This window comes from Musca vetustissima, unplaced genomic scaffold (assembly GCF_032173495.1).
Source record: "Musca vetustissima isolate MV318-11 ecotype Yass unplaced genomic scaffold, APGP_CSIRO_Mvet_v1 utg2750, whole genome shotgun sequence".
In the NCBI taxonomy this organism is placed as follows: domain Eukaryota; kingdom Metazoa; phylum Arthropoda; class Insecta; order Diptera; family Muscidae; genus Musca; species Musca vetustissima.
In genome coordinates this window covers 247,961-261,479 of record NW_026884925.1, presented here as the reverse complement: position 1 = coordinate 261,479, position 13,519 = coordinate 247,961, and the positions used below count along the sequence as shown (strand labels likewise).

General features: G+C 34.7%; 1 protein-coding gene across 1 annotated transcript; it reads right to left on the bottom strand.

Annotated features, from left to right (window-relative positions):
• Positions 1 to 4,363: 4,363 nt before the first annotated feature.
• Positions 4,364 to 8,957, bottom strand: LOC133332019 (acyl-CoA Delta-9 desaturase). The gene is made up of 5 exons (XM_061540404.1): positions 8,916 to 8,957; positions 5,511 to 5,814; positions 5,098 to 5,434; positions 4,690 to 5,033; positions 4,364 to 4,622 (listed from the first exon to the last, which is right to left on the bottom strand). Exons 2-5 carry the CDS (start codon positions 5,812 to 5,814, stop codon positions 4,372 to 4,374), a joined length of 1,236 nt encoding a protein of 411 aa, XP_061396388.1. The 5' UTR covers positions 8,916 to 8,957; the 3' UTR covers positions 4,364 to 4,371.
• Between the last annotated feature and the right edge of the window lie 4,562 nt (positions 8,958 to 13,519).

The window sequence follows — 13,519 nt, the reverse complement described above, 5'->3', positions numbered from 1 at the left end:
GTGGGAGCAAAAGTGTACCAATGTTGAGAAATTCCTTGATTTAACCCTAACAAATGGTCTGTTCCCGTACTGCAAGAATCTACTAGATTTTACTATTTTCTTCGATAACATAAAGGAAATTTCGTTATCGTAGTATAAAGTAGTAGATTCTTGCAGTACGGGAACAGACCAAAAATATTTAATGGATGATAGCGCAATATAAATATTTCAGGGTTGGTTTCATATTTATTATATTGCATTTTTAAAGAAACAATTAAAATAAAAAAACAACTCAATTCGAACACTTTTGCACGTATAAAAAAAAAATCAAAATATTAAGCGATTTTAAATACTTTGTTCATAATCTATGCTCTTTTTTTACCATTTTAGTGTGGTTTGGCATATTCTCCACCATATTTTATGATTTCATCTGTTACATTCCTCTTGTGCACTTTGCCAGAGTCCATCAATTTTTTGGTTAGATAACAAATTCCTAATAACTGTGCTTAGAACCTCCATCCTGCTGAAATTGGAACTTCACCTCGGAGTATGCATTTCTCCACATGTGCTAGCAAATACGTAGATAATCTTTTAACCTTCATTATACATTCTATCTAAATGGTCCAAACTGACACATTCTTTGGCCAAAAGATAAAATTTTGAAATTGAAGTTTTTTTTTTTGAATTTAAATCTCCGAATAAACACTCTAAAAATATGTTTGTTGTTGTAATATGTAATAGCCCGTTATAACGGTGGGCCACTGAAGTTTAATTTGTTTACTACAGTCGAATTCGGTTAAGCGAAAACGCCTAATTTTAGAAAAAAAAAATTCTCTTAAGCAGAATTTTCAATTAAAAGAACTTCGGATAATCGAAACTCGTTGCGCTTAAATGAAGTTTTCAATCAATATCTAAAAAATCGTGAAATTTATAAATCATATGAAATGAATTGAGTAAGAACTTATTTTTTGTCTTAGACATTTTCTTGGATGGTTGGAAAAATGTGCAACATAAGTTTAGGGTTGCACAAAAAAATGTTAAAAAATTAAAATTTACAAAAATAATTTTTTTTTCTCTTAAACGGTGCTCGTTTCAGATATAATTTTGTTTTTGCAAAAAAAAAGAGTCCTTCTCTTATACATATTTCAATTAACCGGTTTTTCTTTTAAGCGAAGTAGAGTGTTTGAAAATTCACTCCAAATATTAGTTTAAAATTTGTAGTTTCAATTAACCGATTTTTTCGATAAATCGGCGTTCGCTTATCCGAATTCGACTGTACATTTGAATATAGAACGCGATGTGGTTTATGTTGCTTACTTGAGTTAATTGATCGACCTTAAAACAAAGGGTATTTATTAAAAATTTATATTAGTGTGTTCTAAAAAAATATTTAAAAAATCAATAGGGCCTGTACCTAAATTCAGTGCGTTTCTCACCTTTATAGGGTTTGTTGAACGTTCGTATTACCCAAATACGCAAAGACCTTATTTACATGTGTGTCCGTTGAAAACGGCGAAAATGAATGAAAACATTTGGTCTGTTCCCATACTGCAAGAATCTACTTGATTTTACTATTTTCTTCGATAACATAAATGAAATTTCGTTATCGTAGTATAAAATAGTATGTTCTTGCAGTACGGAAACAGACCAATTTTCTTATTTAACCGAAATATGTTTACATTTATAGGTTTATTTAGCAAAATACCAAAATTACTTTAAGGCGTCTAGTTATTAAAAATATTTATCCCGATTTGCGACTTTTTGCGATTTCTGTAATTTAATATATAGGTTTCTCTTTGGGTAGAAACTGGGACTTTGGGAGACTGAAAAACATATTCACAGGAAATATGCTATATAAGTCCATGTTAAGAGATATTCCTTATTTATTCCATCTCGAAGCGGTATATTGAAGGTTTTAGTTGCATTGTTCCACCAATTGGCTATAATTTGGCAATCCGGATTTTCGTAGGGGGAAACATATTTCCAACATATTTTCGATGTAGGTTTATCTTTCGACATAGAACCAATAAAGGTCTCAATCCTTTTAAGAACTTTTGAATGTTCATCACATGACGGAGGGTATAAAAAGTTCGGTCCGGCAGATATTAACTTAGTTTTTGCTTGTTTTCATTTAAATTTAATTTCAAATGTTGTTGATTTATATAAACAAAGGTATTACATTAAGCTAATACTCTTAAATTATGCTGCAAATGTACATCTATATTAAAAATACCAGTATTTCAATTTTTAATAATTTTGGCCAAGAAAAGTGGTGCTTTGGACCATAAAAAACCCCAAACCATCAAGCTTCCCCCGCCATGTTTTACAGTTTGGTTTACTTGATGTCGCTGAAGATTTTCATGTGAGTTGTTGCTGTAATATTTTGTATTATTCAATTGAAAACGGGAATTGTAGACGCTACTTAATTTTGTTTATTTGATTGGTTTATTTTTCTTGACTGTTGCAACTGGACCAATTCCACCAAGGAATCTACGAACAGTCCAGACTCTAACGTGTTTATTTATCACCTTGGCAGTTAATTTTGGTGTTTTAGTATCTCTTTTCCTCATTAAACTTTTAATATGTCGAGCACCTGTCTTGAGCGCCCAGATGTGATGCATTTCGATTATATATTTCGTCTTTTACGAATTATTTGGACAATGTTATGTACTTTTTTTAATATTTAGCCAATATCAGTCCGATCTTTAATTTTAAAACTTGTAACAAATGAATTATCAATGTTTATTTAAAAAAAGTGAAAATATTAATTTGGAGACCCCATATAAACTCTTTAAACAACACATTAAATCGATATCTAAACAAAACTCAATAAAAATTACGGTAAATTATAAAGTAACATAAACCACCACGAGCAATAGTGTGTGAATTGCCAGTTATTGTGACCGTCCACGATAACCAGAGTTGTATTTGTTATTTTTATTAATTGTTTGCACCATGATACAATCCAACAACAATTTTATTGACGTTTTAGTGAACATGGTTGCTTATTAGAGCTTAACATGCCTGTGCTCTGCCGGCAGCCCAGTAAATGTGTTTGTATAGACTATTTCCTTAAAATGCATTTTGTCAAGTCTTTATGGTTTCTAGTTCTTTTATAATTATGACATGTGAAATGGTATGGCTTACGTCTTATGTGTTGTATGAAAACGCTTAAATGATGTCACGTAGTGTGCCATTTTATTGGTATCGTTATATCTCAAGGCATGCAACGATCTAGATAATATTAAACCACTGAACCATATTTTTTTAGAATACTTTAATAAAAACGAAATATTAGTACTCTCATGTCAGCTTCTTCAAAGACTTAGAAACCTTAAAGACTCGACAAAATGCATTTTGACAAAAAAGTTTATGAAAACATATGTAGGGGGATGGAGGAAAATCCATCCATTGGAATTTGTCGACTTATCAATTGTCAATTCTTAGACTTGTATGTCTTTGTCTTTTTAGTGTATAATAAGAATTAATGAATGTTAAATATTGGATTTGGTATTTCAAACCAATCATAGGTATTTTAAACCTAATGTAGTACTAATTTAAGAATCTCTCTGGTCCTCTCTGAAATGTTTGAAACACCCATTCTATCTAACGGTTGACCTTGGTTAACCTAGTCTATGTTAACTAGCCCCCAATAGTCTATGTTAACTAGCCCCCAATATTCCAATGAAACATTTTTTTGCTATACATTTTAATATTTTTTTTTATGATTTTCTATATTTTTCTTTCTCGACTCGTTTTTACAGTTATGTGTATATTAAAATTTTTGGTTATTATGTAAATCGAAATGTACAAATGACATTAATGCATCCTAAATCTATGACGTACATACTTAACGCCCTGAACAGGGGGTCTATGAATCTTTATACCTTACTTCTCGTTTCTTTATACAACTTAAAGAATATTGAATTACATACAAATGAGAACAGCATGCCGGGAGCATAGGGCCGGACACCGCTCAGTGGACCGAATAACAATGATACTTACAAAACTAGAAATTAAAGCTAGGCATGTCTAGAACTACGAAAGACCTCTTTGCAGATTAAAACTAGAAGTTACACTAAAAACCGAAATGTTTGCCAGCGTGTGTAAAAGTGTGTCACGGTGAGCGACTAAACGACGAAAGGTACAAAATGAATATCTATGTCGGAGACTTGTGCGACTGTGTGAAGTGTGCGAAGCAACAAACACCAATTTAAACCAAATCAGAGTAGTCGCTGAACTCGGGGGCATACAGAGTATAGGAGGAATTGTAGCCCCCTAATCAAGTCCCCCTCCCCTAAACCTTATTATTGACTGATAGGTAGAGTAAGATGGTGATCAAGACTCCGACAAGAAATGCTTAACATCTGGGCATTCACTCTTCTCAGAGCATTATTCGTCCTTCTTTTCGATAATCTTTGCACACAAGCGGTCCTCCTCGCTAACGTCCTTATCTTCCCAGCCCCAGATCATTGTCTCTTCATTATCGTGGTCTAACTTCGCCAACATTTCCGGTGTAATTCCCTTGCCGGTGGTTACATTGTTATTCATGTCAGTACACGATGGGTGAGATCCGTCACCTGTACGTTGGATACGTTTCAACAGCATCTCCTCGGATACGGTCTTCATATCGTAAGCTTGACCTGTGTAAAGGAAAATATAATAATTAGCCACTGGTTTTATTCACTGACTTGAACCAGATGAACCTACCGATTTTGGCCATCAAGTTCAAGAAGCCGGTTGTCCAGTTGTAGTAGTTGCCCAATTCAGCTGCTTTGTAATCCCAGGGGAAGACATGATGGTAGTTGTGCCATCCCTCGCCGAAGGTGATGCTGGAAACCACTTTGTTGTTAACGGAGCTGATGAATTTGTCGTATGGCTTCATGCCGTAAAAGTGGGCAGCACTATTGACCAGCCAGGTGCCATGCAAAGAAATGCAATAGCGCAACATGGATCCAACGAAGAAGCACACCTTCAAAGACGATCCCAAATAGTAGTATGGGAAGAGGGCAGGCAATACAAAGCAACAAATGGGCATGATCACGAAATAGTACCTAGAAATGGAAAAACCAATTGAAATGCTGTTCACATAGCCACAGAGTACACTGCTCAACTCACTTCTTTTGGAACATAACAACGGGGTCGGCTTCCAGGTCGCTCATATCAATTTGTTTGCCCTTTTCCTTGACGTCGGGGTGTTTTCTGCAAAGCAACCAACCCATATGGGCAAAGAAGAAGCCACGTCTTGAGTTGTGGGGATCTGCATCGGTATCCGTGAATTTGTGGTGTACACGGTGATCGCGAGTCCACTCATAGATGCTATTCTGGAAGGCCAGAGATTGGCACAACATAAGGAAAATGCGCAAGGGTAATTTGGCTTTATAGGCACGGTGAGACCATAAACGATGGACCCCAGCAGTAATGCCCATACCACCCAAAAACAGACATATGTATGCTAAAACGTACAGATCGTCAATCAGTATATCATATATCACGTACAGACACACACACACACTAATATATCTACTTACAAAGTGCAAATTCCAAGTAGGCGTTTTCGGCAAATATCAGATATACACCGTACAGGGCTGAGCTATGCAAGATTATGAACAGTAGGATGTTATGCCAAACAATTTCCAATTGGTAGGGCTTCTTCTGGGCGGCATCTTGTTTGGCCACTTTGGTGGTGGTTGGTGCCACTGTTGCAGCTGTGTTTGTGTTTCCTACTGTTGCTGCAGGCGCTGACGCGGTTGTGGTCTTATTATTATTTGGATCTGTATTGCTTATGGCCGTTTCGGCCAAGATGAAAGTACTTCCAATTATATTGGGTGCCATCTAATAAAAAAAAACCAAAACAAAAAATAAATATAAATAAATAAAAAACATTATCCTCTAATCTTGTATTAAATAAATGGATACGGATTCCACCTTAAGGATTTCCAAGCGTCTTTTCTATTTGTATGAAATTGGATATGACATTTTAACAATGATTTGTATTCAGAGGGTGAGCTCAGTCTTCACGGCTCCAAATGAAATCATTGTCGACATTTGGCAGTCGTGTGGTCTTATAAATATACGATCGAAATGCAAATTATAATCAGCGCTAACCTCTTCTCAAATATTCAAAGAAAAAACAACAAAACAATCGAATGAATAACAATAATTAATAGCTGGCTGGTGGTATGGCTGGTTGAGTTCTAGACCCTGAAACAAATACCGATTAACCGGAAGTAAAGTCAAATGATGGCTATCGAGCATATATTGGCTAAAACCACCTATTCAAGCTCTTCTTTTATACTTCCTGTACACATCGAATACGATGTTGAATGTCAGGAAAAACAAGCAAAATAAAGATGATATTATCGGAATCGAAATTAGCTAAGAAACACTGTCCGTCCCGTGCAGATAAAAACATAAAATTATGTATTTGAAACAAATTTCACCGCTACAAGAATGCGCATTTGCACCTCATCGACACCTTGAACTCGTTCTCCAATCAATGTGCATTTATGCGCTCGTATGTTAATGCATATTCGCTGCTGTTCGCTGGCATCCAATCTGTAAAACAGCTAACAACTGGTTAACCTTTCATTGATTGAGCTTTGTGACTCCAATACAGATCCACACTACCTTGGCTCAATGAAGAAAACACAACACCAACAACAAAAAACACATTTGAGTGTGAATATTGATTGCAACTAAGTCATTTGCATTGACATACAAACCGATCCACTGGCACATTTTTCACATATCTAACTTGTCATGGAAAACGTTGCAGTTTCTTCCAATCAAATCGCTGGTAAATAGTAACTTTGTTTATGCTAATTTTAAATCTATCAATCTATACAATTACACACACACACACACGCATATGGGTACGTATGTTCGAACATCTAGTCCTAAGTGAAATGAACGCGGCTAGTCCTCAGCATAATATCCGCCTGAGTAGGTCTGTGATGCTTGGAGCCACTGTACTTAGACTGACAGTGCATGAGAACAACATGTGTTGTAATTATTTTATTGTCTATGGATTTGATCTTGAGCAGCATCATTCTTAAATAACTGTGTCAATGGCATAAATTACACGATCGGGCAGTAATTCTCCACAAAAAATTAGCAAAATAAATTTGCATCTAATGAAAATATGTCCTTCGAAAATGTTGACAGAATTGTTTACAAAAAAAATCAATCTTCATGTGAAATACATTTTCGAATTCCAAATTGATAATCATAAAATTACTGACATTGACTTTTTGTTCTGTAGCACATTTCAGGTTTTGGCAAGGGCTATTCTTGACATACATACATAGTCGTGTGTACCTATAAACGTACACAGATATATGCGAGTGTGCCTGTATGAAATAAATCAAACACAAAAAATATATACTGTATATTATTTTGCATATTTAACTAATGATTGGTTCAGTTCCAATTAGTCCCCCCATCTCCTCTCATCTTTTGATCTTTTTGAATTCTTTCTTCGTATATTTGCATAACTAACCCAAGGTTTTGTCTTATCTTCTCTGTGTGTGTGTGTGTGTGTGTATTTCTATTGAAAAGCCGAGATGTGTGTTCTTAAAAAAGTGAGCAAATCTAATGGGGGTCGTCATATTTAGCAGGTTTTGGGTGCTTGTTATCTAAGTGGTCAAGGCTGTCCACACACATACACATTCGCGTACATAACACAATCGCCGTATTCATTATGATATTAATTTTATATTCTATATGAATGATAATAAACAATAATGGCTTCCTTGTGTCATCTACACACGCACATTTCTGACTTGATTATCATTATTATTATTGTTGTTGCTATTCGATATTTCACCCATTGTACGGACCGAAGAAGGTGTTAGGGTTTTTGTTGTTATTGTTCGATTTCAGTTGTCTGTGTTCCGGGTTCTTGTTCAGACGCAGTCGGGTGGCTGCTCTACACCAGTGATGTGTTTTAGGAAATCATTTAGAATGCTCAACACACGTCCACATTACTCGTGCGTTCAATGTACGGACTGTACGAATGTTTATGTTTTTGGTCTGTAAGCTATTGATATGCAGAACGCTAATGGTTTGGCTAAGTATGTCTTGGCATACTTAAGTGGGGCTTTGTTGCGCCGAGCTTAAAATTGGCCAGCAAAAACATGATATGTGTGCTTCAGCTGTCAGATGATGCGTAATGAGAACTCCTTTTGGGGTAATTACCTTATTTTGTACGTCCCGTTTCCATGTGAATAAATAATTGTCGATTTGTTAGGTGGAGTAAGAGGCGGGGGACATGCTATATATATAGCAGTGATGGCAGTATATAAATAGTTCTCCAAGTGAAAAAGTGATTTCCAAGACATTAATTTAATATTACAAAAAGGATTCAGTTATAGGTTGCATTAACCAAGATAAATCATCATTTAATGATCGATTCTGTAAAGTCTGTTCAGTGTTTATGTTTTCTAAGGAACATTTGTTTTTACCACATTCCATGTAAAATATCAAATCCCCCAATGGAATCATTCTACTACATTTTCTTACAAAATGTAAATGCCAAAACAATTGAAGTTGAATGCTTCGAATTAATTGTTGTTGTCTTGGGAGCAGTACTTGTAGTGTATCCTGAGAGAGTCTATTTATTTAAAGGAATATGTAGTGGTTCAAATCCCATTTTAAGAGAAATCAACCAAAAATCCAAAACTATACTGTGTTCATATATGTTTTTAATCTGCAAACAAATCTTACAAAAATAAATTGTCAAATCCTAAAATTTAGATTTGCATAACTACAAAATAACACCATGCTCGAAAGTGTTGATAAGTTGGCTATTGATTTGCCTTTATGTTTCCATGCTTCATTTTGTAAATAATTTCACACTAATATCCACACTAAATATTTATATTTAATTTCACTTTCGATCTGCCCATTTGTATTTGTGGACTTAAAATATTTACCTTATTGAATTAGGGTATATCCTTTGGTTGTTAAGCGGGAAGCTATTCGTTCTTACAAATGTTCACGTGGTATTTGTAAAACGTGTGCTGTTGTATTGGTATTTTGGGCTTAAATTAGTTCACACTGTTGACTTTTCATTTGATACACTGTTAAGTCACAAGGATAATGCGTTTTATTGTTCTTTGGAAGTGTCCGTATCCGTATCCGTTGATACTCGTTGTGATTCGTTACGCGGCGTGGCTACGTTTTAATGCTCACTGCACGAAGTCAGCTCGCAAACAATTGAACTCTGCGTAATTACACTGAATTTTAAAGACTTTCAATCGATGTGTGAGAACTCTACGTGCGCTTGTGGCGGTTTTCTATTTCGGGACGTAGTCTTGCCGAGCATTTATGAGAGCACGTTTGCTGAAAACTTCTTGGTGGCGGACACACAGGCGGCAGTGCGATATGGTTTTATGGACTTTTTCAATTTTGGCGTTGACTTGTCTCTTGGTTTCCAGAGGAAGCAACGTGTTGGACGGTTATCACGTTCACAGCGAACTGCACGATGTTGTGCTCCGAACCTGGGGTTTTCTTAAAGTATCGACACCTTAAACCTTCGATCTCCGTACGTTCTGCGATATACGGCCGGCTTCAAGGGCTAACATGACGGCATGTTGTTGTTGTTGCTGCCGATCTGTCTCACTTCTCATCGGGCCAGTGGTAGTTATTTTGCTTTTGTATTTGTTATGCGTTTTGCTTTGCTCTAATGGCTAATATTGCAGATTCTTTCCGCGCCGCTGCCGCCGTAGTTAATCTGAACCCAAACATACATTTGCTCTGTCGACGTTGTTTCTTTTTGGCTTTGGTTGTACGCGGTCAAGTTGATCTTGTATTTGTCTATCGAGTTATCTCCGCTGTAGGAGGGGGTAGAGCGAGTTCGAGACCGCATTGGTATTTGGCATTTCCCTTTGTTTATTTCTGAGTGTTTGCTGTTGTTGTCGTTGTAGGTTGGATGTTTGGGTGTTTTCTTCTCTCATTTGTCGATAGTGTGCTATGGCTGAGGGTTCTATGCTTAATTGGTCAAGTACATGTCCATGCGCATACAAATTACGTATGTTTCGTTTTTGGAGATGAACCAACGAACCACAGATCACGACCAATACCCTAGAGTTAATAAATATGCAAATGTATTCTTGAAAATAAAAAATAAAGTTTAATTAAAAGTGTTTATGAAATCCCGCCAAACAGTTAGTACAAATTGTTCCAAATAATGGATAATATATGTTTGAGGGTATTTGTTCGACCCAATTAGTTAGTCACAATTGAACAAGGGGCGGATGCTTGATAGTCATACCTATGAACCAACATACATTCTAAACTCAGGTTTTGGTCAGGTGAAAATGCGTAAACCTCTTCATTGAACCTAAATTGTTTGGAGTTCCAGGTAATTGTTCAAAGAGGGTTAAAATTATATAGGGAGCTTTTACACTATATATTTCCTTAGTATATACATCAAATAAATTACGATTTCAGTAAAACATGTTCGTTGTAAATCACGCTTTACTGTCAATCGGGCACTTCAATTTGTATGACGGCAAAAATTCCGTTCAGTAATATGATCAATGCAATAGGAAATTGGCTGCTCCCAATTTCAGAACTTGTTCATTAATATTGTGAAGCTTCGTGTCGGACATCATTACATCGACAATGACTTAATAATGTGAGGTGACCGAAATAGATATTTTCAGCATCACAGATATAAGAATATTTTGTAACCAACTTGGATAATAGTATAATTTAGGTAACGTCAAACACAATAAAGCTATTTGTGTAATGTCGCATTTTGCTCAACGTTCTAAGTCCAATCACAGTAAGCATCCGTTCTATCTAAATACGTTATTGTATACTTTAAAACTATATTACAGATGCTTCAGCTCACGCGATAATCTAATAATGTGTGGAATAATGAATGAACATTTATTATCCAATTGTGGCTCGAGCACTTCCAGGCTATTAATACACAAAGGCTCTAAAATATTTATGGACCAACAATGTTGTATGCAAATGTAACATTACTATTAAATTTGATCCATTGCATTTAAGGACTTTAGAACATTTTTAATTAGAACATTTTTAATTTTTACACATTTTCAAATTGTTGGGTTTCTGTCCATAAACTTTTCGTATAGTTTTTCTTTTTTGTACTTTTAATTCGTCTTTCAAATCATTACACACCCAGTTAGACTCGTTGTCTATGGCCTAAACATTATTGTTTATAGGTTGTTATATCCTTTCTTGTGTTATTGTTTCAGGAATTTTAAAAATTTCGCAAGAACTATTTGCTGAAGAACATCTTACTCGAGAACTGCTCATGTACCACCAAAACTAAGTATTAGTAGTAGTCAACCAAAAATGTATAACTTTTTTGGCTTTTAAATATTTGTTCATCCGTTCAAAAGGGGAGTTTATGAAAAACTAAAGTCAAATAGCTAAAGTCAACTTTGAAATAGCTAAAGTCAACTTTTAGTTTTTTTTTTAAATTATTTTTCGCTTGAAGTCGAAATATTTAGAACATTTTTTTTAAATAATGCAAAATGGCCACATTTTAACAACATTCAACCAGTAAAGGGCAAACACTATTAATGTCTAACCTATACTATAAACTAGCTCTGATTTAAATTAGCCAATTTGAATTGCCTCAATTCTGTAGTTTGCGGGTGATAGAGTTGAGGGGAATGGTCATAAACTGACGCAAGTAAATTTTGCCTAACTTTATTTCGGTTTTACACAAATATTTGGATGTCGACTTTAAATATGTTTGGTGTTATACCGGCTTTACATCTTCAATGCAATTGCTTTGATGGTTCGCGTTTTCTACAGATGGTGTCATGTACACTTTGCTCAGGACTTCAACTTATATGCATTGTTGTACTCAAAAATGTTCACACAAAACAAAAGGTACATCTCGTAAGGTGTCATCTAAAAATAATATTATAATTACATTTCTGTTGCTGCATGATGTTTGCAAATTACCAGAGCTAGAAGTGGTCGAGTTCATGGTCGTACAATGGTACAAATTTCACTGCTTGATTACTCCACAGATCTGATGGCCAAGTGACTTCAAAAACATATATGTATGTATCTATGCATAAGTATGTATTTGCCAAACAATGCATGTACTAAACAAAAACAACAACGACAATAAACATTCGTACGAATGTATGCAACTATTGACCATAACATGTAATAGTCCATTGCTATAGTATGAACACCTGATGGGTTGGAGTCAACTTGGAGTAATACCAACCGGTTTGAATTTGAAATAAGTCAAATTATTGTTGGCTGCATCAGAAACAAGATTAGTATTATTATTAAAGGAACAATACATGCATCTTACCAAAGTTGAGCTGAAAATTTCTTGTTATCTCTACAGTTTCCATGTCTTTGTACATGGTAAAAATTACGACGCGATTTGAACTTATAAAAAAGGATTTCCTGATAGCATTATTTTCAAGACTTTAAACTTCCAGAAGTTTTCATTTACAAACGCACTGGAAAATTGTATTATTATTATTATTTACGTTAAGAACAGAACAACAATTTCAGGGGAAATTTAAATTACATATTATTATAGGTTTACAGTTCATATAATCGGTCATCATACATATTTGTATTTATTTTATGGACACCCTGGAAGGAGAACGAGTTGAATCAAGTATATATTTAACTTGTGTACTCTATACATAAAATAATTACATTAATCTGTGAAAAGCTAACAAATACAGTTCCGAATAACAATATTATGAACATATTTTTTTCAGAATGTTTTTATAATAGTATAGTGCCTTTGTCATGCATAGGATTACAATTATACATGATTGAAGGCAATTTGGAGATGTATGTTGGTACATTTTGTAACAAAATTTGTTCTAGCTAAGATATTTCAAATTTGATCAAATCGAACGATCGCAACAAATGACAACTCTACCAATAACTTAAGCAGTCTCCAATTTACCATTATTTTCTATAGAGTTTTGGTTTAATATCGACTTTGTATACAATTTAAAAATAAATGTTGGTAATTCATTTGTAACTGCAAAATGAGGAAAATAAGTGTCGAACATGAAGATGGAATATTAGACGAAAATGGAGAGTCATGCAGACAAATGGCTAATATTAAAAAAAATTGTCCATAACATTACCCAAGTTATTCGAAATATATTATCAAAATGTATCATTCTAGATTGTTAATTGACGCATATTAAAAGTTAAATGAGGGATAGATACTAGATACTAGAACACCAAAATTAGCTTCCAATGCGATAAATAATCACATAAGTGATTATGTATACTGTTCCTAGATCACAACGTAGTTATGTCATGGTGTTATGTTGAAACATGAACCTATATTTAGGAAACCCGATATTCCAAACTACACCGTTTTCTGCTTGAAAATTTGAATACGAGATTTGCCAAAGGTATACAAATATAATTAAAATTTTCTAATTGTCGAACGTTTTCAAATAATATCTTGAGGTAGATTGTGTTTGAACTCCGTTTCCATAATTATAGTGGGTCCCCAGCTGGAGATGATCTAGATGTATATCTTACACTTGCG

What these genes read in the sequence shown, in the direction of transcription:
- LOC133332019 (XM_061540404.1), bottom strand. Translation starts at nt 5,814, where the DNA reads ATGGCACCCAATATAATTGGAAGTACTTTCATCTTGGCCGAAACGGCC. An exon ending in GTTGTTATGTTCCAAAAGAA is followed by an intron (nt 5,034 to 5,097) that starts GTGAGTTGAGCA and finishes TTCCATTTCTAG; the next exon opens with GTACTATTTCGTGATCATGC. An exon ending in GAACTTGATGGCCAAAATCG is followed by an intron (nt 4,623 to 4,689) that starts GTAGGTTCATCT and finishes TCCTTTACACAG; the next exon opens with GTCAAGCTTACGATATGAAG.